General features: G+C 42.7%; 1 protein-coding gene across 3 annotated transcripts in view; it reads left to right on the top strand.

The window, feature by feature from the left end:
• Positions 1-22,206, top strand: part of SHPRH (SNF2 histone linker PHD RING helicase) — a 98,391-nt gene extending 76,185 nt beyond the window's left edge. For 2 of the 3 annotated variants that reach the window (XM_083176177.1, XM_083176179.1), the window contains 9 exons: positions 1,284-1,427; positions 1,753-1,854; positions 11,737-11,808; positions 12,911-13,099; positions 13,357-13,449; positions 14,731-14,817; positions 17,120-17,298; positions 18,947-19,027; positions 21,523-22,205. In XM_083176177.1, the coding sequence (XP_083032303.1) occupies positions 1,284-1,427; positions 1,753-1,854; positions 11,737-11,808; positions 12,911-13,099; positions 13,357-13,449; positions 14,731-14,817; positions 17,120-17,298; positions 18,947-19,027; positions 21,523-21,616 (1,041 nt within the window). In that variant the 3' untranslated portion in view covers positions 21,617-22,205. Of the gene's footprint in view, positions 1-1,283; positions 1,428-1,752; positions 1,855-11,736; positions 11,809-12,910; positions 13,100-13,356; positions 13,450-14,730; positions 14,818-17,119; positions 17,299-18,946; positions 19,028-21,522 lie in introns of all 3 variants that reach the window. The other variant, XM_083176178.1, reaches the window with a different exon arrangement.
• The last annotated feature ends 3,404 nt before the right edge of the window (positions 22,207-25,610 follow it).

Below are 25,610 nucleotides of genomic sequence, written 5' to 3'. Positions count from 1 at the left end.
CGGCTGTGGCATGACACCGCGGGCTGTTGGAGCCCGGTGCTGGTTTCAAAATATGGGGGACCCCCAGATTTTTTGTCCCCCGTATTTTTGGAACCAGGACCGGCTCATTGAGCCCGGGGCTGGTTATGCTTAGGAGGGGGGACCCCACGCCGTTTTTTTTTAAACTTTTTTTTTTTAGCACAAAATTGCATTTATGAAAATGCGCACATTTTCATGACTGAAAATGCGCACATTTTCATGACTAAAAATCGCCCGAAATCGCGGCAAATCGCATTTTTTTGCCGCAAATTTGCATCTCATTACATATGCGAATTCGCGGCAAAAAATGCGATTTTTAAAGGTGCGATTTGGTGCGATTTTTTTTTAGTCTAAAAATCGCACCCTATTACATTTCGCCCTTTATGTTCTGTGACGTCAGTTCAAATAATAATCACTTTTTTATGTATGGGCATATATATCTAACGCTCTCTGCACAAATTACATTTGCCCCACCTGCAGTGCACATGGTTTTGTCCATTTGAGATGGAATTTGCCTCTGAGAGTGAACCAGAATAAGGTCCTAAGTGCCATGTTACACTGTATTTTGAGCTGATTGGTTGGTACTTTTTCTCTCTGAAAGCTTTGATACATCTATACCTTAAAATTATGGCTGAATCAATTAGCTGTCCAGGTGTAAAAAATGTATGTTATGGTCGGCCTTGGAACATGCCATATGGGAATTAAGAGAGTAGCTAGTACTGGTTAAAGTCTCAAGGAGTGGATTCCGGGGATTCTTGGCCCATGTCTTTCTAGTCAAAAAACCGGTAGCAAATACCAGACTATTTAAACTTCAAGGGTGAAATGTAATTAGGTGCGATTTTTTTTTAGCCATGTGCGAATTTTGGTCAAGTTCCTTTCCCATTATCATAGTCAATAGTATAAAGACAAATGTACTATATACCAGAGGATTGGGAACTTTTAGTATGTGGCAGCATTGTCTCATTATATTTGACTGGTTAACAACCTGTCAAAATCACAGAACAACAGAACAACATAACAGTGATCTCAGCACCAACATCAAAACACTTGAATTCCCCTCATATACATGAGGATTAGTTATTATTCATATAAATATATATTCTGAAGGGACTTTATTGGTCAATATTTTGCATACTGTATGTTAACTAATGGTTTCAGAAGTTTGCAATAGTTCAATAGTTTCAACTATGTTATTAGTTTTATTACATTTACATTGAATGTTTCACTTATGTTCTAAAACTGTTTCTTTACTATTTCGTCTTTAGTTACTTCATGAGTACTGGATGGTTCTGCGGAACCATGTGTCCGCTATTGATGAGCTCTCAATGGCAACCCAGCGACTCAGAGTCCGCCTCTCTGATGAGCCCAAACCTAACCCTCCTGTTCTTCACATCATCGAACCACACGAGGCAAGTTAGTTTATACAGTCACCAGAGTCCTGCCTGATTTGTTGCTGTATTCATTGCTGAGCAATACATTGTACAGTGAGCATGATTCAGGTTGTCTCGTATATATTCCTAAGTGTCACCCCGCTGAACGCTCCCCTTCCCTCTTGGCGCCCAAATCCCTCGCTTGCATGCAAGGGGCTTAAATGGTCTGAATCAGCCAAAATATCATTAAGAGCAAACCTGTATCATATATTCCAGTGTTCTGTTGTCTTTTGATTTGTTACTGATAAATTACTGTTATTTGCAGTCTGTTAGACTTCTAAAGTACGTTTTGAATTTTCTGCAGGTGGAGCAGAATCGTGTGAAACTGCTTAATGACAAAGCAGTAGCCAAGTCACAGTTACAAAAAAAATTAGGCCAGCTCCTTTATCTTACTAACTTAGAGAAGGTATGTATAATATTCTTTTTATTGGTTTTATAATCATTATGATAAGCTTTAAAGTAAGTTCAAGTTTACTGCAGAAAGGGCAGCTTGTTAGTATAACCAGATGAACATGCAATATCATTGAGGATGCATCAGCAAGCTAACAGTACAGTATTTCATTACCTAGTCCCGTGATCACACTGTGAGTTCATTATAAATGGATTCACATGTTACTGTCAATGGCTAAATTACCATGAGATTTCTTGGTCACTCATCATGGTACTTTGGTGGTAGAGAGTATAAATCTGTTAGAAGCGCTCTTAACCCCTTCCCAACATTTGACGTACATTTACGTCATGGCCGGGATGTACTTCCCGACACATGGCATAAATGTACGTCATGACTTTAAACTGTCACTGCGTCTCGAGACGCAGTGACAGAGGGACGATGTCTGCTGTCCCTGACAGCAGACATGTCCCTGCATGCCCAGGGGGGGCTGCGATGTCGCCCCCCCGTCGGCGATCGCTGTGATTGGCTGTTCAGTGTGAACAGCCATTCACAGCGTTTTCCTGTGTTACCAGCGAATCGGACGCTCGGTAACACAGGTGTCAATCACCGCCGGGCGTCAGGGGGCATGAGGGGGTCATCGGTGACGATGACACCTCACCCCACCCTCACCCCACCTGCCCCCAAGGCTGTGATTGGTCCGTGGGACCCACGGACCAATCACAGCCAAGGCGCGACATTTAAACTACCGGTGACTGCGCTGCAGACGCCATTCCGGTCTGGAATAGCGTGCAGAGCGGTCACCGTGCCTATCTGCCGTGATACTGACCTGATCCTTGCTAATACTTACCTGATCCTTGCAAATACCTTACCTGATCACTTGATCACTGCTTGTAGCGTGCTGGACGCTTCCTGGATCTGACTTCTTGGGACTTCCTGCTGCTGCTGCAGTGTGATAGAGAGATAGAGAGATAGAGAGAGAGATAGAGAGAGATAGAGAGATAGTGACAGAGAGAGCTATATTTTGTGTCTGCTACCCCCCCTTTTTGGGGGTGCAGGGTTTTTTTATATATAAATAACTGTCACTGCTGCTGCTGCAGTGTCATAGTGATAGATAGTGATAGATAGTGATAGATAGTGATAGATAGTGAGAGATAGAGAGATTTGTGTCTGCTACCCCCCCTTTTTGGGGGTGCAGGTTTTTTTTTATATATATATAACTGTCAGTGCTGCTGCTGCAGTGTCATAGTGATAGATAGTGATAGATAGTGAGAGATAGAGAGATAGAGAGAGATAGTGACAGAGAGTGATAGAGAGTGTATATTTTGTGTCTGCTACCCCCCTTTTTTGGGGGTGCAGGTTTTTTTTTATACATATAACTGTCAGTGCTGCTGCTGCAGTGTGATAGATAGTGATAGATAGTGATAGATAGTGATAGATAGTGATAGATAGTGATAGATAGTGATAGATAGTGATAGATAGTGATAGATAGAGAGAGATAGAGAGAGATAGTGACAGAGAGTGATAGAGAGTGTATATTTTGTGTCTGCTACCCCCGCCTTTTGTGCTGATCACTATATCTGAGGTGATCAGCAACTTTTTGGGGGCGCAGAGGTTTTTTTTTTTTATATATACCTGTCAGTTGCTGCCAGTTGCACTGTCAGTTGCACCAAAGGTTGTGCACCTGCTGCCCCTCACTGGTAATCAGTGTTGCATCACTGATCACCTTCTTTTTTTTTTTGAGGCTGCTGTGGGTCTTTTTTTAATTTTTTTTTTACACACAATGTGATTTTGTGGGTGTCCTGTGGCCACTGTGCGCTGATCAGTGACGTACATCACTGATCATCTTTTTCGGCACAGGGTTGATCTATTTTTTTTTTTTTTTGATCAAATTCCTGTTGCCTTTGAGCGCTGTTCAGTGACGGACGTTACTGACCAACATCTGTGCTCAATTTTTGGCGCAGGGCCTTTTTTTTTTTTTTTGTAACCCCTTCAATTTTTTTTTTTTTTAATTGGGTTCAAATTCCTGTATAAAGTATTTTTTCCTTCAGCCTATGGTGGACCACTGGTACCATGGGATATTCTAGGTCCTCCAGACCAGGCACCAAGGAGTTAAACTTCTGAGAGTGCAGCTGGGATGGCCTCCTTAATACCCTGCCCTGCCCCAGGCTAATCAGTTTTTTTTCTTGGTGCCTCAGGAACAGGCACATTTGTAGGAGCAGGGTTTGTTCTTCAGCCCTGGTTTAAACTTCAGGTTTTTTGTTTTTGTAGCGATCTTCCAGGCACTTCAAGTGGCGGGGCCTCTTCTGTATCACCGTGCAGTAAAGGTGCAATCCGACAATGCCACGGCAGTGGCTTACATCAACCACCAGGGGGGCACCCGCAGTCGGGCAGCAATGCTCGAGGTGTCTCGGGTCCTTCGCTGGGCAGAGAAATTTCTTCTCGCGATCTCAGCTACATACATTCCAGGCCTTCTCAACTGGGAGGCCGATTTCTTAAGCAGGCAGGATGTCCACTCGTCAGAGTGGTCCCTCCATCCAGAGGTATTTCACCAGTTGGTGGTACGGTGGGGTCAGCCTCAGATCGACCTATTTGCCTCACGGCACAACCACAAGTTGCCTTGTTACGGAGCACGCACAAAGGACCCGGGTGCGTTTCTAATAGACGCACTGGCAGTTCCGTGGCCATTTCAAATGGTGTATCTCTTTCCTCCGATTGCCCTGCTTCAGCGGGTCCTTCAAAAGATTCAGGTGGAAAGGGTAATAGCCATTCTGGTTGCACCCAACTGGCCAAAGAGAGCGTGGTTCGCAGATCTCAAGGATCTCTCCAGCGCACCCCCGTGGCGTCTACCTCTACGGCCAGACTTACTCACGCAAGGCCCCTGTCTTCATCCAGACCTTCCCCGTCTGAATTTGATGGCATGGCGGTTGAGCGGTCGGTCTTAAAGGCTAGAGGGTTTTCAGACCGAGTTATTCATACTATGATTTCTGCGCGTAAACCGTCTACAGTTAGAGTTTACCACAGGGTGTGGCGGACTTATTTTGCGTGGTGTTTAACGCGTAATTTGCCTCCTAGGCAATATTCTTTGTCAAGGTTATTGACTTTTTTACAAGAGGGACTGGATACAGGATTGCGTCTGGCATCCTTAAGGGTCCAGGTATCCGCCTTGTCTGTTTTATTTCAAAAGAGGATTGCTCAGTCTTCTGCGGTTAAGACTTTCCTGCAGGGTGTTTTACACTTGCAGCCTCCTTATGTTTCCCCAGTTCACCCTTGGGATTTGATAATTGTTCTCAAGGCTTTACAGAAGGCTCCGTTTGAGCCTTTGGCGGAGGCCACTTTGCAGTGGTTGACGTGGAAGACTGTTTTTCTCCTGGCCATCGCTTCGGCTCGGAGGGTTTCGGACCTAGGTGCTTTATCAGTTAAGACACCTTTTCTAGTTTTCCACGAAGACCGGGCGGTACTCCGTACTCGTTTGGACTATCTTCCTAAGGTGGTATCCAGTTTCCACTTGAATCAGGAGATTGTTGTCCCAGCTTTTTTGCCTTCTGGTTCTTCTTCCGAGGATTCGGATTTAGTTACTTTAGATGTTGTGCGTGCATTACGCTTTTATGTTCAGAGAACCAAGGCTCTCCGAAAATCTGATTCTTTGTTTATTCTTTATGATGGACATAAAAGAGGCTGGCCAGCCTCTAAACAGTCCATTGCAAGATGGATCAGAACGGCTATTCGTCAAGCCTATCTTTTCTCGGGTAAGCCAGTTCCGGCTTCTGTCAGAGCCCATTCTACTCGCTCGGTAGCAGCGTCCTGGGCGGCGGGCCGTGGTGCTTCTGCTGAGCAGATTTGCAGAGCAGCTACCTGGTCTTCTGTACATACGTTTATCCGTTTTTACAGGTTTGACTCCTTCGCCACTGCTGATGCAGCATTTGGTAGAGGAGTCCTCAGTGCAGTTAGGGAGCGTTCCCACCCTTGAGGGACTGCTTTAGGACGTCCCATGGTACCAGTGGTCCACCATAGGCTGAAGGAAAAAACAGGAATTTTGGTCTTACCTGTTAATTCTGTTTTTCTGAAGCCATGGTGGATCACTGGGCGCCCACCCTTCGCTCTTATCTACTGTGTTTGAGTGTATCTGTCTTGTTTCTTCAAGACTCTGGTGTTGGGGTGTGTGTATGTGTGGGTCGGCTTCGCCTTTTCCTGTTCCTTAGGCTTTGGTAGTAAGTAAACTGATTAGCCTGGGGCAGGGCAGGGTATTAAGGAGGCCATCCCAGCTGCACTCTCAGAAGTTTAACTCCTTGGTGCCTGGTCTGGAGGACCTAGAATATCCCATGGTACCAGTGATCCACCATGGCTTCAGAAAAACAGAATTAACAGGTAAGACCAAAATTCCTTTTTTTTTTTTTTCTACACTACATACACACTACACACTACACACTACATACCCCCCGGGTTGAAATAAAGTTTGTACCCCCCCCCCCCTACACTATACACGTGTTGAAACATTTCACTACCAGTAACACAAAAATAAAAATGTCATCCCAAATGTCATCCCAAATGTCATCCCAGTCATCCAGAAGAATGTATTCAGCGGAGGAGGCATATGCCATGCTTGCCTCTGATTCTGACACAGCCAGTGAGGCAAGCGGGGAATTTGAAGGATTCATCTTAACCTCATCTTCCTCCTCTAGTGATGAGGGACCCCCTCAAAGACGCCCCCGTAGAGCAGCTGAGACCCCCCCACCAATAATTGATCTCGTATGGACCCCACCACCAGACAATTTTGAGCCCCAGGTTCCTGAGTTTTTGGCCATGCCAGGAATCCAATTTGATTCCACAGGTCTCAGAGAAATTGACTTTTTCAAATTATTTTTCTCTGATGATTTTATAAATTTAATTGTGGACCAAACTAATTTATATGCCCAGCAGTTTATTGCTCAAAACCCCACGTCATCATTTGCTAGGTGGACCCCTGTAGATGCAGTAGAGATGATGACGTTTTGGGGTCTGGTGTTTCATATGGGCATAGTAAAAAAGCCAGAAATTAGGCAATATTGGAGTACAGATGTTCTGTACAGCACCCCATTTTACCGTATGGCCATGCCCCGGGCTCGATTTGAGACGATCCTTAAATTTTTGCATTACAACGATAATGCACAGTGCCCACCCAGAGATGATCCCACCTTTGACCGGCTATTCAAAGTCAGGCCGGTCATTGATCATTTCAGTGCCAAATTTGAAGAGATGTACATCCCAGATAAATTCATTTGCATAGACGAGTCCCTTATACATTTTAAAGGAAGGGTTAAATTCCGCCAGTACCTTCCCAGTAAGAGGGCAAGGTATGGCATAAAAATGTATAAGCTGTGTGAAAGCACCTCAGGGTACACCCACAGGTTTAGGGTATATGAAGGGAAGGATTCAAGAATTGAACCGCCAGAATGCCCCCCCTCCCTCGTAGGTGTTAGTGGAAAAATTGTCTGGGATTTAGTGCACCCCTTCCTGGATAAAGGTTATCACCTCTATGTGGATAACTTTTACACCAGCATCCCCCTGTTTAAGGCCCTTGGTTCAAGAGGTACAGCAGCTTGCGGTACTGTGCGCAAGAACCAAAGAGGCCTCCCAAAAACGCACATTGCCCAAGTAATGAGAAGGGGTGAAAGCAGGGGAATATGCACCGAAAATATGTTGTTGGTCAAATATAAGGACAAGAGGGATGTCCTTATACTGACAACAATTCACGGAGACAGTACCACCTCCGTCCCTGTACGAGGTACCAGTACCCACACCTCCAAACCTAATTGTATCCTGGATTACAATAGGTACATGGGCGGAGTGGATCTTTCAGATCAGGTACTGAAGCCGTACAGTGCCCTGCGGAAAACAAAAATCTGGTACAAGAAGCTGGCCGTGTATATCATCCAGATGGCACTGTATAACGCTTACGTGCTATTCCGTTCTACCGGCCAGAGGGGGACATTTATGCACTTTCAAGAGGAAGTCATAAAGGGCCTAGTATTTGGGAACCAGCAGGCAGAGGGCCCCAGTACTTCTAGTACTGGCCCCCGTATTGTACCAGGGCAGCATTTTCCTGATGAAATCCCCTCCACTGGAAAAAAGGGCAGGACACAAAAAAGGTGCAAAGTTTGCTATAAAAAGGGAATAAGAAAGCAAACTATTTTCCAGTGTGACACTTGCCCCGACAAACCCGGCCTATGTATAAAGGAGTGTTTTAAAATATACCACACATCTATGGATTTTTAGGTTCATCATTTCACCGTGCTTCGGGGGTCTTGCTAATGCCACATAGCACCCACCATTCATTCCACCAGAATCTGAGCCGCAAAATCCAAAAATCACTCCTTCCCTTCTGAGTCCTGCCATGCACCCAACTGGTATTTTTTGGTCACATGTGAGGCATTGCCGTACTCGGGAGAAATTGGGGCACAGATTTTGGGGTGCTTTTTCTCCTTCATACCTTCTGAAAATGAAAAATTTTGAGCCAGAACTGCATTTTTGTGTAAAAAAATGTAATTTTTCATTTTCACTCACCAGTTGTATCAAAATTGGTGAAACCCCTGGGGGTTTGAAATGTACACTATACCCCTAGATGAATTCCCTGAGGGGTGTAGTTTGCAAAATGGGGTCACTTGTGGGGGGGTTCCACTGTATTGGTGCTTGGGGGGTCTTGCTAATGCGACATAGCACCCACCAAAATTCCACCAGAATCTGAGCTGCAAAATCCAAAAATCACTCCTTCCCTTCTGAGTCCTGCCATGCGCCCAAATGGTATTTTTTGGTCACATGTGAGGCATTGCCGTACTCGGGAGAAATTGGGGCACAGATTTTGGGGTGCTTTTTCTCCTTCATACCTTCTGAAAATGAAAAATTTTGAGCCAGAACTGCATTTTTGTGTAAAAAAATGTAATTTTTCATTTTCACTGCCCAGTTGTATCAAAATTGGTGAAACCCCTGGGGGTTTGAAATGTACACTATACCCCTAGATGAATTCCCTGAGGGGTGTAGTTTGCAAAATGGGGTCACTTGTGGGGGGGTTCCACTGTATTGGTGCTTGGGGGGTCTTGCTAATGCCACATAGCACCCACCAACATTCCACCACCAAAAATCACTCCTTCCCTTCTGAGTCCTGCCATGCACCCAACTGGTATTTTTTGGTCACATATGAGGCATTGCCATACTCGGGAGAAATTGGGGCACAGATTTTGGGGTGCTTTGTCTCCTTCATTCCTTGTGAAAATGAAAAATTTTGAGCCAGAACTGCATTTTTGTGTAAAAAAATGTAATTTTTCATTTTCACTGCCCAGTTGTATCAAAATTGGTGAAACCCCTGGGGGTTTGAAATGTACACTATACCCCTAGATGAATTCCCTGAGGGGTGTAGTTTGCAAAATGGGGTCACTTGTGGGGGGGTTCCACTGTATTGGTGCTTGGGGGGTCTTGCTAATGCGACATAGCACCCACCAACATTCCACCAGAATCTGAGCTGCAAAATCCAAAAATCACTCCTTCCTTTCTGAGTCCTGCCATGCACCCAAATGGTATTTTTTGGTCACATGTGAGGCATTGCCGTACTCGGGAGAAATTGGGGCACAGATTTTGGGGTGCTTTTTCTCCTTCATACCTTCTGAAAATGAAAAATTTTGAGCCAGAACTGCATTTTTGTGTAAAAAATTTAATTTTTCATTTTCACTGCCCAGTTGTACCACAATTGGTGAAACCCCTGGGGGTTTGAAATGTACACTATACCCCTAGATGAATTCCCTGAGGGGTGTAGTTTGCAAAATGGGGTCACTTGTGGGGGGGTTCCTAACTTTTAGCATCTTATGGTGCCTAGAAACCTACATGGTGCCTAAAAAATAATCTCATAAAAAGGAGGCTCCAAAATCAAGTAGGTGCTCCTTCTATTATGAAGCCTGTGGTTTGGTCAACGTGCACACTAGGGCCACATATAGGATATTTATGAAAACAAAAGAATTGGGGGAATCAATTTTTAGTCACATTTCTCTAGTAAAATGTACTGTGTTCCTTAGAAAAATGTATTAAAATTGCAAATCTGCAAAAAAAATGAAATTTTGAAATTTCACCTACACTTTGTTTTAATTCCTGTGAAACACCTAAAGGGTTAACAAACTTCCAAAATGCTGTTTTGAATACTGTGAGGGGTGCAGTTTTTGAAATGGTATCATTTATGGGGGTGTCTCACATACAAGTCCCTCAAAGTCACATCAGAACTGAACTGGTCCCTAAAAAAATCAGTGTTTGAAATTTTCTTGAAAATTTGAGAATTTGCTATTCATATTGTAAGCCTCCTAGTGTCCAAAAAAATGAAAAGGAAGTTGAAATAATGATGTCAACATAAAGTAGACATATGGTCTATGTTAGTTATTAACTATTTTGAGTGGTATGATTATTTGTCTCACAAGCAGAAAATTTAACATTTTGCAAATTGCTAAATTTTCCATTTTTTCACGACATTTTGGTATTTTTCACAAAAAAACACAGACTGTATCGACCCAAATTTACCACTAATTTGAAGTACAATGTGTCACGAAAAAACAATCTCAAAATCACTGGGATAAGTAAAAGCAAAAAAAAGTTATCCCCACTTAAGTGAGACATGTCAGATTTGAAAAAAAGGGCTCTGTCAGGAACGCAAAAACTGGCTCTGTCAGGAAGGGGTTAAGTGGTGATTACATTGGTACATCACCTCCATGCAATTGGGGAAACACAATCAGGTATAGTATATAAATAGTGTTCATTCTAGCACCCGCCAGCTTTGAAAACCCATGCAGTTCCTCTTCCCTGCCTGGGGTGTCGCTGTCTGCTGTGCAGTTTCTAGCACAGGTCTGGTTTGCATAGCAGTTCTTATATACAAACTATACTGTGGTAGAAGCACCGCAGCAGACACCGACACCCCAGGCAGGGAAGAGGAACTGCATGGCTTTTCAAAGTTGGCGGGTGCTAGAATGAACACTAATAAAGTTCCACAGTGTGTTTTAAAACTGCTAATATTCTGGATTTTCTTTTTCAGGGGCACCAAAAACAGTTAACTTTCAAAATACAATAGTTACCATTCCTTCTGTACAATACAAGGGGTCATTGTGTAAAGTCTACTATGTAATCTAGGGGCAGAGTCAACAATGAGAATGATATCCTTGTCATTACAAATGTTAAATAAAGCTACAGACAATCATAGTTCTGTGTGTATGGAGTTGCAAAACAGATTGAGCCACACAGATTCTGAATTACATTGGAACTGTATTGGTTGTTCCTAGGCCGTGACTGCGAGATAGCTATTCATACACACAGATGTTCCATACAAAGGCAGATAAAGTGTTATGGACATACACTCTGAGATCTCTTACAGTTTATTGGCTGTGATATCAGCACTCCACCCCAGGGGAGGAGACATTTGCCCGTTCCTTTCTGATCAATATTAATAGAAAGGGCCACATAGATGTCACAGTTATCTTGCATATTTGCTGATATTAATTGGATCGGTCAGATAATTGTAGCATGTATGGCCAGCATTATTATCTTATGGGAATGTTGTGGGTTTGTCGCAGGAGTGGTACATTGGAGGCCATACTCTGAAGTAGATTCTGCACCTTGCATAGGGCTAGTGCAAGTTCCAATGGTGCTTCCGATGCAAAGATGCACAGAGCAGTCGCCCATCCGTTGCTCATGAAGACGCATGTGGGTACCCCCGGAAAGGTTGTAAACTAGTATTAACATAATGTTTCAAACCCAATTACAGCATAAGACATGGTCGCAACTGCATCTTGCTCAGAATCAGCCCTGTGTATTTGGTACATTTATTCACAATAGTTTATTTGTTTGAAACATTAAGTCAATTCTAGGCTATTGACGACATACTTTCCATCCCAGTCTCAGGACAAAACTTGTGGAGGAGAAAATCCAGAACCCTGTCCAATTTGTGCAAGAAATCTGGGGAAACAGGTAGGCTTTTTTTTAGTTTTGTATGCGTAGTCTATTGTCTATTATGTACATTATACCAACTTGTGGCAGTTACATAATCCTTTATCTCTATTTACTGATTTCGGTGTATGAATTATGTTGATGCCTGACCCACCATTAGGAGGCCATTGCAATACAGTAAATCCTACACTGCATGTTGCTTTTTTTTTCCATCTTTCCAAACTGTAGCCTTTGGCATCTTGCTCACATGTCCTAGTCCTCTCAGAGATTTCTATCTTTGCATCACAATGTAGCACCTCTCAGAGGCAGCAAAGATTTGATGCAGTTATCGTCTAGGTTTTTTTTGCATAAAAGACCCATCTTGGCCAAAGCACTCCCAGATTTAATTAAAAATTATGCAAATGGTGGTCTATCCAAAAATACAGTCAATGGAATAAATATCTGGGTTTGGCCATCATATTACTAGAGTCATCGTTTATGAGTCAGGTTACCACGAGACCACATTAATTGTGGATAAGGGTTTTTTTTTTTTCTTCATACTTGTTTGGTGCCCTGATGGTCCCCCGACATCCACTGTGGCCTTCAGGATCCTCTACAGTGGCATCTCCAGTCCCACGGGTGCATTGTGCAAGTGCGTTGGCGCACCAGTGATGTCACTTGCACGCCCGCCCATTTGCGCAATGCACCCATGGGACCGCCAAGGTCACTGAAGAGGATCCCGGAGGCAGCCGTGGACATTGGGGGACGAGATAAATATGAAAAAAAGGGGCTGGGGGAAAAAAAAAAACTTAAATACAGTATTCTGAAAACCCACGGTTTTTAGAATATTTCAGTTTTTGGAATGCACGGATAAGAGAAACCCGACCTGTATCTACATAATAAGCTCTCTTCAGTTTCCATCCTGCCCAGCGGGAGCTAGGGTTTTCTGAAGTATAAATGATGAATGTCCCAAATTGTAAAATGTTAGACAACTGATCATAACTTAAAGCTTCTCAACCAATTTGATACAAATATATCTGTATTTTAGTTGTTTCATTTTGTAATTTTTATTAAGTCTCAGTTGAGCCCAACATATAATTGTTAAGTAGCACCTTTTAATTGATTGTGTTTTTTCCCCCTGCAGTGGGCAGTGTTGACCTGCGGACATTGCTTCTGCAATGAATGTATTGCAATCATCATAGAACAGTATAGTGTTGGCACACGAAGAAGTGCAATTAAATGTGCTATATGTAGACAGACGACATCGCACAAAGAAATTTCATATGTATTCACAAGTGAGGCTGCAGATGAAGAGAAGGACATTCCAGTAAAGGTAAGACGTTTGTATAGATCGTTTCCTCATGTTTTTGCCCATTCTAATGTAGGCAGCAAGTTTGTTTCAGAATTTTAAGGTTGTGATTTGATTTGCATTAATAAACATTTTAGGGTGAGATTTATCAAACATTTTTTATATGTCAAGGGGAAGAAAATGTACCAAGATCACTTCATCAAGATATTTGTTTTATTGTACACTACTCTAATTTGCCAAGTTATTGTTTCATAACAAGACCATATGTATATTTCTCAAAGGGGAGCCATTCTACCAAAGTCGAAGCAGTCATCAGGACACTCATGAAAATCCAGTCCATGGATCCTGGGGCCAAGTCGCTGGTCTTCTCTACGGTAAGAGCATGAATTCACTTGTGTGGGGGTTTGGGTATTTGTAGCAAACTGAGGCGACATGCGGTCATTAGTTTGATAATAAAAAGCCACTTTTTGTCGACAGGCAAAATGTCGACACGCATTAGGTGGACGTGAGTTTTTTATGACAGCACACTTATACGGTGTCCATGTTGATATACAAACCAAAAATTGTGAAAAAAGCATGTTCACCTTTTCCAGTGTCAACCTTTTGGCCATGTCGACCTTTTGACTGTCAATTAATAAAGGTCAACCTATTGACTGTTGATCTAATGATCCATGCCCACTGAGAGATATTTACTAAAATAAGGTGGGGGAAGTTTACTAAGACGGGGAGTTCTATTTCACATTGGAAGTTGCTATGGGCAACCAATCAGAATCGACTTCCTATTTATTTAGCACCTTCTAGAACAGGGATGGGGAACCTTTGGCCCTCCAGCTGTTGTTGAACTACACATCCCAGAATGCTTTGCTACAGCTTAAGCATGGTCAAATAGCAAAACTGTAGCAGTGTATGCTGGGATATGTAGTTCAGCAACAGCTGGAGGGCCAAAGGTTCCCCATCCCTGTTCTAAAAGATAATAGATGATATCTGGTTGGTTGCTTATAGCAACATCCCATCCGAAAAAGAACACTCATCTAAGTAAATTTCCCCAGCTGTGTCTATGGGGGGGGGGAGGGGGGGCAGGATATTTATCTAAAGGAGTTATGTCCAGAAGAATGTTAGAAACTGGAGGGATTCTACTGCTCGTGTTTAACCAATTATAAATAAGTGTTTCCCTAGATCCTGAAATAGTTGTTTTGTTATACATCAGTTAAATTATTCCTTAGAAACCCAAACAATGTGATAATATTGGATTAATTAAAAGATAAACCACTTTACTTCAATGCCATAGGAATGTACAGTCCTCGCTCTTTGATCATATGACCAGCTTAAAGCGCCATCATTGAAAACAGTAATATAATCATCTACTGATTATAATTGACAGTACTTTAGTGCAGAGAATGCACCTGGTAGTAATGTAGCGTTCATTAGAAATGTCTTGTTTGGTTATCTCAAATAAGTGGGGAATGTTCATCATTCTAATCAAGTGTTAACATTGCTGTAGACTCTAATTTGTTTTAAGATTATTAAATGCAGAATATAGCTCTGTTATTTGCATGAGCATTAATGGAGAAAGCAGATTATCAGGAAACTCCATTTTTTCTCATGTGTTTCTGGCTTCTGACACTTACTCTACTTTTTCTCTTTCCTCTTGTTAGTGGCAAGATGTTTTGGATATTATTGCTAAAGCTCTGCAAGACAATGGCTTGGTGTTCTCCCAAATCAATGGTATTCAAAAGTTTCAGGTACAAAATAGTGTTATGTATAATTAGTATTTATCTGGCAGTTATGGTGGGCAGATTCAGCTTGTATCTCCAAAGACCTCAAACAGAATCTGCCTTCTGAAGTTGGGTGCGGAAGTTGCCGGTGCATATTGCTGTGCTTAATTGAATCTGCCCACTAGAAAAGGTGTACACATTGCTCCTGATTCAGACATGGATATAATGCTGATGTAAACTGTGCAGTGATTACTTGCCATGGTACATACATACGTAAGTCATACAGTGCATGTTCTGTGATGGTCTTGTGGCCTGTGAGGATTTTTTTGCAAAGTGAGTGACAGGCAGGGGGGTGGTTTTGGGAGGTAATCTGGAAGTGACGACTCAATTGCAGGCGCATCACAACCATTTCTGTGGCGGTATGTGGTTCCTGGGTCAACAATTTCTAGGTCAACAGTCACTAGGTCGACCACTAATGGTTGATAGGGACTAGGTCAACACCTTGAAATGGTCGACATACCACAAGTCAGCATTGACAGAAGGTTGACACAAACTTAAGGTCGACATGGGCATAGTCGACACGTTTCTTTCACCATAAGCATAATCCCAATAAGCAGCCCATGGATCAGCCATGACACATGGGTCTGGGAAGTTATCCTGGACCTATATGATATCGCCCAAAAGGGGACCTTTTCTCCTTGCAAAAAACAGCCTCTAATTGGATAGCCTTATAATGACCATGACCATGAAATAGCGTTGGGGATAATTGAATCCCATCCACAGTGTCTATCTTTAACGCACCTATCAGGCATTGCTATATTAATATATACCCCACTGGAACACTAAAAGGCAGATTTAACAATGAGTGGAAGTCTAGTTATTACTCGTTATTAATCCGAATGGTGCTCCAACCAATCGGCTGCATCTTTCAAACACATGACAGGAGCTGATTGCTTGAAGCACCATTTATAAAACTGCCCCTTAGGGGGGTATTCAATCTTTGTCGTGCACCCGCAGCCATCTCCCGACGAGGGAGATGGCTGCGGGGCCCTATTCAATGCTGTCTTCCCCGACAGCATTGAACAGGGGTTTTGCGCAGAACAAGCCCGACAGCACAAGCTGTTGGGCTCGTTCTGCTGAGAAAAGCCGGAAATAGGCGAGCTCCTGGCCGGAGCTCGTCTATTTTCGTCATCAACTCGCGCCCACGCCCCCTTCTCGCCGCTCGGCGGCCGGGACATTGAATCCCGACTGCCGAGCTCCAGGCGAGCAAAACGAGAATGGGACAGGGGCACGGCTGTCGAGCTTGCTCGACAGCCGTGCCCCTGACATTGAATATCCCCCTTAGTCTTACTTGTTGTACTAATACCAATGTAAGGAGTCTGGGGAAGTAAATAAATCCTGCTATTTATGAACGGTGTGAATAGATATGACTGATTACATTACATCTCAGCCTTCCACTTGATTATTCTCAAACTAAAGCTCCATTGGAATTATGTAGGGTTTTTTTTTATTCAATAATTTTTATTGAGATTTTAGCATAGGAACATACAACAACAACCACCCCACCCATATATGTGGGTGGAATTATGTAGGGTTGCCAGCCTTTATCTACCTCAGTGGTTACAATCATTTTGTTGAATATTTTTTTATATAAACGATATCTATGTGTTTATGAGGTACTGATTAAATACAGTTATTTTACCCTTTTACTAGAAGTGTTCACAACTTTTTTTTTTCATGAGTAATGGATACATATAGTATTTTGCCTTGTATACATACACCTACAAATGCATCTAATATGGTGTTTGTTTTTATCACTGTATAGTTTTGTGTGGGTTTTTTTAGGATCTCATTTATAGGGCGCTTGACATCTTACTTATTGTGTGGCTGCTTATATATCACCCTTATCTATTATTGGTATTACCATATTTGTTGTTGGATTACACATTATTTTATAGTAGAGGGTATATTTACTAAAGCTTCTGATAATTGAAAACTAGATTCTGTCTATCATTTCCTTATAGCAGGGAAGGGGAACCTTTGGCCCTCCAGCTGTTATTGAACTACACATCCCAGCATGCCCTGTAACCATTTTAGCATGCAAAATAGCATAATTCTAGCAGGGCATGCTGGGATGTGTATTTCAACAACAGCTGGGAGGGCCAAAGGTTCCCCATCCCTTCTCCTGTATCCATGAAAACTATAGACAGAATCTGATTGTTTGCTATAGGCAACATCTCAAATTGAAAATATAATTTTTTATTATTATTTTTAAAATGATCATAATATAGAATTATTTCAGTTTTCTTTTGTTTGTTTTTTTCTCCAGGAAAATCTATCAGCATTTAAGTATGATCCTAAGATCAACATTTTGCTACTTCCACTGCACACTGGATCCAACGGACTAAACATCATTGAGGCTACGCATGTATTACTAGTAGAACCTATTCTAAACCCTGCACATGAATTGCAGGCCATAGGCCGTGTTCACAGAATTGGCCAGAAGAAGTAAGTTTTGTTTTATTTGATTTTGTTTTTCATTTATATGGTAGCCTCTGTTCCGGGTGAATTTCTAGTAACGGAATGGAATGCAACCATAGGGGAGCTCTCCGGCAATCCACTAAAATCACTTTCCACTGGATACAAGTTATCAAATTTTGCTGCGGCAAACAGACAAATCGTCAGATTTCACAGGCTGGAAATTGTAAACTTGCAAAAAATCAACAGAAAAACTTGTAGAATAATTTTTTTTTCGAGGATGTTGAAACTGCATATACTTTGTTATCTCTGCAGGCAGAACAAAACATGGAGCCACATTAAACGGATCTATTACTCAATTAAGGGTTCCAGAAAATAAATATCTTGGGGGGCATAATTATTTAATTTGATCTTGGAGCAGTAATGTAAAAAAAATAAGTAGACTTTAAATTATGAAGACTATTATTTTTAAGGTACAGTAATTGAGGTTTTCTTCTAGTAATCAATTAATTAATTAATGAATTGATAGAAGTACATCCATTCTGGCGCTGTCACCACTTTGTGCTTTTATCATTGACTAATTAATTAGTATGGCTTAAATTAACATAAAATATTTTGTACACATCATTTTAAATGTTATTACCGTAAACTAAAACATTAATGCTCCCACTAATAAAATCTTTAAATATTTTATCAATATTTAAACTAAACTTTGCATTATTTTTGGGTCACCTTAATTGATTTTTAATTGTGTGACTAAGACGCACAAGGAGACTGCGGATTCATTTGATATAGATGTGTCCGCTTACATCCTTGTTGTCATATGCCTGCATCACAGCAAGGATAACACTGCATCCAATTGTAAAGCACTACGAAATATGCTCTGCTATATAAGAAACTGTAAGTAAATAAAAACACTGGCGAGCAGGCCAGTTTCCCATTCACTTTATATTTCATTTTAATATAAAAATATTGTCAAATACGGAATAATCCGTTATCCAAAATTCTTCTGGTCCCGAGCATTTTGGATAACTGATACTCAAACTGTACTTGTAAACATTGTAATGAAAAAATACAGTTTCTTTTCATTTTGACAGTTTTTTATTATTAACTTTTCCAAATGGTTATATATTGCCAGATTTGTTTACAATTCTAGGTGGTCTTTCCGTCACTGCACCCTCTGATATTTCTTTGTCTATATTATGTTACTCCCACTTAAAGAGGGTTATTATCTTGAGGTGCTGCATTAGTGTATTTAGCACTTATTAGGATTTGTACACCTTTGTTTTTGACAGATATACATATATCAAATAATCAGCACAGTCTCCTATAGGGATGTGGTCAGGAGGTCAACACTCACTATGTAGACAGTGAGAAAGTCGATGAGATGAGGTGATACCTGTGTCAGGATCCTGACATGGGTGTAATGTAACTTACAGAATTTAACCATGCAGGTGTTATAACTTCAAACATGACACTTACCGGACGTATTTCAAGTAATAACCCCTGCACAGTGACTTACACAGAGTGAGTGGCTACCTCCCATATCATACCATAGGAAACATAATGCAGTCCCTAACTATGGATTCACTCACTCATTCACTTTCAAATACATATTTTTGTTTAACATGCAGGTATTTTAGAAGCTAAAGTATTTTATTTATTCATTTATTTTCAGGGCTACAATAGTTCATCGATTTCTGATTAAAGCAACTATTGAAGAAAGGATGCAAGCAATGTTAAAAACCGTTGATAGGAGGTATTCATAATAATGTCCAATTACGCTTAAAATGTCAAAAGTTTTTATGTAAGCCTGAAGCAAAGCCCATCAACCATGAATATTGGCCCTCATTCTGGTTCCCACGCTCTTCCCGTACAGGGAGCCCACAGATCTAAGACACCAGAGAGGTGACTTAGATCTGCGAGCACTTTAGAAATCATTCCATTGAATGATTTCGCACCGGCATGCAAGCCGCGAATGTATGTTTATGCAAAACATCCATGCATGCGAGTGCAATCTGCGGGCAGACCTTTGTGCGGACGGCGTTTAGATGACCTGCAAAACTGCAAATTTTGCAGCTTTTCGGGTCAACCAGAATGTCTCCAATTGCCTGAAAGTTTTATGGTGTGTACATACGGTGCAATTTTGTCTATCCATCGTGACTATACAGTCAAAATCAATAGCAAGTTAGTGAAAATTACTGGAAACAACAGATGTGTCTTTGGCGCTGGAGACTAGGGGGGTGTGTAACTTGTTACCCTGCTGCCAACCACGTGGGAGGATTGCCAGCCTCCACAAACCAATAAGCCAAAAAGAGAAATACGTGGGGCGCTCAAAGGTAAACAAGAATATGAATTTTATTAAAAACACATACACACAACAAAATATTCACAATACATAAGTATATATAAAAGAAAACCTAAAATCAATGAGTGGCACTGTATCACAATTATAAGCACTGGATGAATATGCACAAAACAGCGTGGACTCTCTTCCCTTTCCAATTGGGGAGGGATGGAATCAAATTATTTTAATGGAGTTAGTGTCCACTTCTGCTTGAACCATATAGGTTTGGAATAAATAGCCAGTGTGCACACTTTAGCAGTCCACAGCAATAACGTTTGCTTTTGAAAAAATGAACAAAAATGAGTGAGTGATGACAAGGACTTCTGTTGTAAATAGTGAAAACAGTGTCCGTCCTGTTATCACAATAATAGGGCTCTTACCACTCCGTGGCGCTGGGCAGTAATGAAAGGCTCTGATGCATATAGCAGCGCTTGCTGCCTCCGTCTCTCTCAGCTGACCTGTTTGTAAGACCGGATCAGCCGGCTGAGTGAACCCGACAGGAGCCGCCTCTTCGTTGTATGCCTTCTGTTGCTGGAATTCCCACACAGCGCTCTGCCACAGCGTCTGTGTTTAGTTGGGGGAAAAAAAACTGCGGCTTTGGCGTGGAGGCGATTTCGGCTCTTAGTATGTAGCAGGTGTCGGGGAGACGGGAGAGCGGCACTTCAGGACTTCAGAACGCGTTTCGCCGCACACTGGGCGGCTTTCTCAACAAGGTAACTGTGTGTATGTGTTTTTAATAAAATTCATATTCTTGTTTACCTTTGAGCGCCCCACGTATTTCTCTTTTTAGTGAAAATTACACCATGTTTAGCCGCACCTGATCGTGAGTCGATCCCGATGCGAGGCCACGAGGCATCGGAATTGAATGTATAAATAGAATGTCTATTTATACTATCTCAGAATGAGGGCGATGTTGCTCAATGCAGCAGGCCTCCGATATCCAATCGATAGGATGTGGGAGGTGACATTATTCTAGCAAGAAAAATAAAACCAATGTGCTATTGTCTTTGTATGTCCACACACAGCAATTTGCATAGCAGTTTGGTCTGAATCACTGACCATTTCGATCAGTGGTTCCAACACTCGGTCCTCAAGGATCCCCAACAGCTCAAGGTTTACAGGTCACCTTGCAGGGGCACAGGTGGACTCATTACTTACACATTTTAAAAGATCCACAGACTGAGCTAATTTTTTCACTTGTGATTCTGTCAAGAGACCTGGATATCTGTTTGAAGTCCTTGAGGGCTGAGTTTGGAAAAACCACTGATCTGGATTGTCTGGACACCTACCTGTCAGATTAGTAAAGGTGCATACATACTGTACAATTTTTTTGAACAATTTCGTTCATTTTGGCCCTTCTGAACGATATTGGTAAAAATATCTTTCAGTGTGTACACTGAATGACATTGATGACCAAATTCCCTTGAACCCAGTGTCGTGAACAAAAGATGTTGACGAAAGACGAACAATCTACAGTAGCTACAGTTTATAGGCTTTTTTTGAAAAATATCCAAATTGAGCTGCATGCACAGTTGACGAACAACGTTGATAAACACCTGGCGGGTATGCACATCATCTTTCGTCGCATACACACTGAAAGATATATTGTACAGTGTATATGCACATTAAGATATACCAGTGTGTGCAGCTCTTGGCTTTTTGTAATATTCTCAGACCATGTGTGCATGTGACTAGCTGATTAACTGGCTACGCACGTGTATGGCAACTTTAGGGTTAATGTTGGATTTGTCTTTCTTTTGGGTCTTCGTGGTTAAATAGCCCCAGGCCTTTGTCCTACTTAACCACTTGAAATGCTATTTCTGGATGCCAAAATATAGCACCCATGACCTTTATTAGCCCCTGGCTCTTTGGACTTTTAGTTTTACATGTCGTTTTTTATTTTTCAGTCACACAAGTACATCAATGAAGCAATCTGAGGCTTCCGTTCTGACTGTGGCTGACCTCGCAGACCTGTTTACAGAAGAGAGAGAACTTGAATAAAGATTCAACTTTAAAAATATTGGTCTGAGCTCTTGAGACACACATTCCCAGAACCCCGCACCTTCTTCTATGAACTCTTCCCCTGCTATAGCATGCAGTTATAGGACCACCAGTGACTGAGTATACTACAAAGTGCTGTAGCTGTATTCTCTGTAGAAATGTTTAATATGTTTGTAATGGTGATAAATTGTAAAAGAAAATAACTTTTCATCGTTTAGCAATATTTTCTATTTTGCTAGATGTGTTTTTAAATTTAATCTGCAGCTGTGGGACAAAGTCTGCTTTTATGTAACGCTGTCACTTAAAGGGCTCCATGCTCTGCAAGAAAACTATCTTCCATATATGTTTAATGAAATCAAAAAGTTAAATACAATAGCTTGCAAGTAGGGTGGCCAATCCCGGGATCGGGATCGGCGGGATCCCGGGATTTGGCCCCAAAATGTCCGGGATTTCAATCCCGGGATTGGAGTATCCAATCCCGGGATTTCGGGATTAGACTGCGCACGCGCAGTCTAATGCCGAGCAGCTTCTGAGCACCCGCTCAGAAGCTGCCCGGCTGTTCCCAACCCCGGCGTGCGGCCTGCGCAGCGTGACCTCTGACTGTCACGCTGCGCAGGCCACAGCAGCCTATCACAGGTGACTGCTTCCGGCCGCACTGACCTCCCCGCAGCGTCCGCAGCGCTATGTGCCCCACTGCAGCCCGCCTATGTAAGGTAATCTGCGGGGCTGCAGCAGGCACCCCCCGCAGCGCTGCTCTGTCCGACCGCCCGCCCTCCCGCCCATGTCGATACCCGCCCGCCCTCCCGCCCATGTCGATACCCGCCCACCCTCCCGCCCATGTCGATACCCGCCCGCCCTCCCGCCCATGTCGATACCCGCCCGCCCGCCCATGTCGATACCCGCCCGCCCCCCATGTCCATGCCCGCCCGACCATGTCCACCCCCCCCCCCCCCCGCCATGTTGATTATACGGGTGGACAGGGCATGTTTTTCTTTTAGGGATGCCAATCCCGGGATCCCGAGAATCCCGGGATTGAGCATTTTTCAATCCCGAAATCCGGGATTGAAAAAATGCCCCGGGATTGGCATCCCTACTTGCAAGTGGCAGACAGCCACCATTTGTCAGTGTTTTACTGCTAGATTTAAAGCGGCAATTCTTTCCAAGGTAAAACCAGGTTGGCACTTTAAATCTAGAGGCTACAGTATTTCATAAAGCCCAAAGTGTGCAGCTTCGAATCCGATAGGTCGTAACCAAGTCATATTGACTTTTTAGCTTTTTGCCTTATTTGATTGTGTAATTGGTTAACCTCTGTTTTTATCCTTTCACTCATCCCCTTCTGCGGCCAAGTATACCCCACTTCTTTTAAGAAACTCCCAGTTAGTCATTGTGGAATACAAATATTAGATCTGACCTGAATAGAGTTCCGTTTTGATCTTATGATGGTTAGGAATTTGATTTCTTTTTTTAATATATTTATAGTATACAGGCACATGGACAAGAATGATCTCATTACCATAAAAGACAGATACTGTAACATTGACTATTTTTAACTCTATAGCAATCACATTGGTAAACAATAATCATGTATTGTCTAATATGATGTAATGTGACATAGAATGAAGGGGCCCCACTAGTAAGTACCTAAGTTTTATACCATGTAAAAAGTCTCGAAATTTGCATTTTAAATATGAATTTTGGGTTGCAAAGTTTGTAACAGTTTTTATCGATTTTAGCAATCCTTTTTAACACTTACACATAGGGGGTATGCAATAACAGCAGAGCCCTTTTCAATGCTGTCTTTACCAACAGCATTGACGAGGGTTCACGGCAGAACAAGCCCTACTTTAGATGCTATCAGGTCCGTTCTACTGATAACGACCTTAGATTGTCGCGATCCTGGTCGCAGATTGACCATCCACGGCCGTTTACGTATACACGCCCCCTTTTCACCGATCGTGCAAAACGCTGTCGGGCAAAACGCAAATTGGTCAGGATCACGGCTGTTGGGAGGGATCAACAGCCGTGATCCGGAATTGCATACCTCCCTTAAACTGAACCAAGACTGAAATCCGAACCAAAGTAGTGTAGTTATGACAAAACACGATGATGAATTAGAACCAAAACACAAGGGTCCATGTACACCTTTACTTATTGTTGCTTTTATGTTTATCATTAAAGCTTTTAAACATTAACCGTTAAATTTCGTTAAATTGAGTTCATGTGCACCTCAATGACCATTATTAATTTTATTCCAAAATGTGATTATTTTATGTGTATTAACACATGTTAGCCTAGTGTTATGATAATTATTTTTCATGTCATTTTATGCTTCCAATGTACATGAAGTTAGGGGCACATCATGGCATTGGAAGGGAATTTAACTAAATCTACGTGTGTTATATATTTGATTTCAAAACTTTTTAAAACAGAACTAAAGCCAAGGCAAACAAAAGGATTAGGGTAGTCTGAGCTAAAAAGGGGGCGTGTGATTGGTTGGTTGATTGCTGCTGGAATTCCAGAAAGTGACTGTGGAATACAGTAGTTAGCTTAACTCCAGTTTCTTTAGAATGTATTACTACATAATGTAAAAGGAAAATATACCAACTAGCGCTCCAAAATACTTTTTTATGGGTAGGAATAAAGCTTTTAAACCTAAAGCCATAGATGGCAATGCAAAATAAACACTTAAGCACTTACACCAGTCCTAAACTATAGATGTGTCATCAAACATCTAGCTTCATGGATAAATTGAAAGTGTCCCTTCAGTCTGGGCGGAAGCGGTACATCTGTCAGAACAGACTTAGGTCTACAGTCATTAGGTCGACTGGCCCCAAGGTCGACAGGGTTAAAGGTCAACATGGGTCAAGGTCGACATGACTTAAGGTCAACATGGGCCAATGTTGACATGGTTCTAGGTCGACAGTCATTAGCTCGACATGAGTTTTTCACTACCCTCCTTTTCCTTCCTAATGCTTGCTGTGCTGCAGTGCTTCCTGCTGAGACAAGAACAGGAAGTCACTTGATTTTACACACTGGAGGAGCCAGCAGGCTGCAGGCATAAAAGGAGCAGCCCAGCTAGTGTAGCAGCCTGCACACAGTGGAGCAGCTACTCAGCAATGCCTCAGGTCAGTTGGTCAGTTCTGCTGGTCAGCTCCTACCTGCCATGTCACAAACTGTGTTTGAAAACTGTCAGACAGAAGCGGATTGACTGGTTGTTTATCACTCTCCATTGTATCACTTTTGAAGCTTAGTACATCTGTCCCTAACAATGATATATTGCTATGTGTGTGTGTGTGTGTGTGTGTGTGTGTGTGTGTGAGGTGAGGGTTAATGTCACCCAGTGACTCTCACTGGCTGTCACCTGCTGACTGCCTGTCATCCCCAGTGGTGTAGCTTGGTTCCACGGTGCCCGGAGCAAGGGCATGTTTTGCGCCCCCCCCCCCCTCTCCTCTGCTAGTAAAACGCACAGATGGGGGTTAAGGATTAGTCCTGCCCGTTGAACCTCTGGGTACCTTTGGAGATAGGGCCACACTGGCCAACTCACGTGCCCTGAGCTGGTGTCTGGGGTGGTCTGAGACCTTCCTATTCAGTGCCACCGGATGCTGGGGGCCATCACTGGTCGCTGCCTGATGTGGGGGGGTCAGTTGCTGTGGCCATGTAGGTGCTGGCTCCCTGACGCTCTGGCTGTTGCCCAGGTGACACTGTGTACTGCGGCCAGATGCTGGGTGCGAGGCCTGGGCTCTCATTCTCTCCTGTGGCCACCAGGACTTGCGGATCAAGGATGACTCATTGGCCATGGAGAGGAGAAGTGCCTGGTCCCTGGAGAGGAAGCCCGAGGTCAGGGGTCAGTGCCACGAGGAGGAGGAGAGTGAAGCTGCATGGCGAGGGGCAGGAGGAGGAAGAGCAGCAGCGCATGGGAGCAGCATACCTCCCAACATGACCCATGCCAGGAGGGACAAATTACTCTGCTTCTGGACTTTTTCTCTTAGTGCAT

Source organism: Crinia signifera, chromosome 3 (genome assembly GCF_055691185.1).
Source record: "Crinia signifera chromosome 3, ASM5569118v1, whole genome shotgun sequence".
Lineage (NCBI taxonomy): Eukaryota > Metazoa > Chordata > Amphibia > Anura > Myobatrachidae > Crinia > Crinia signifera.
Note: the sequence above shows the minus strand (reverse complement) of the source record. Positions and strands in the feature narration are given on the sequence as shown.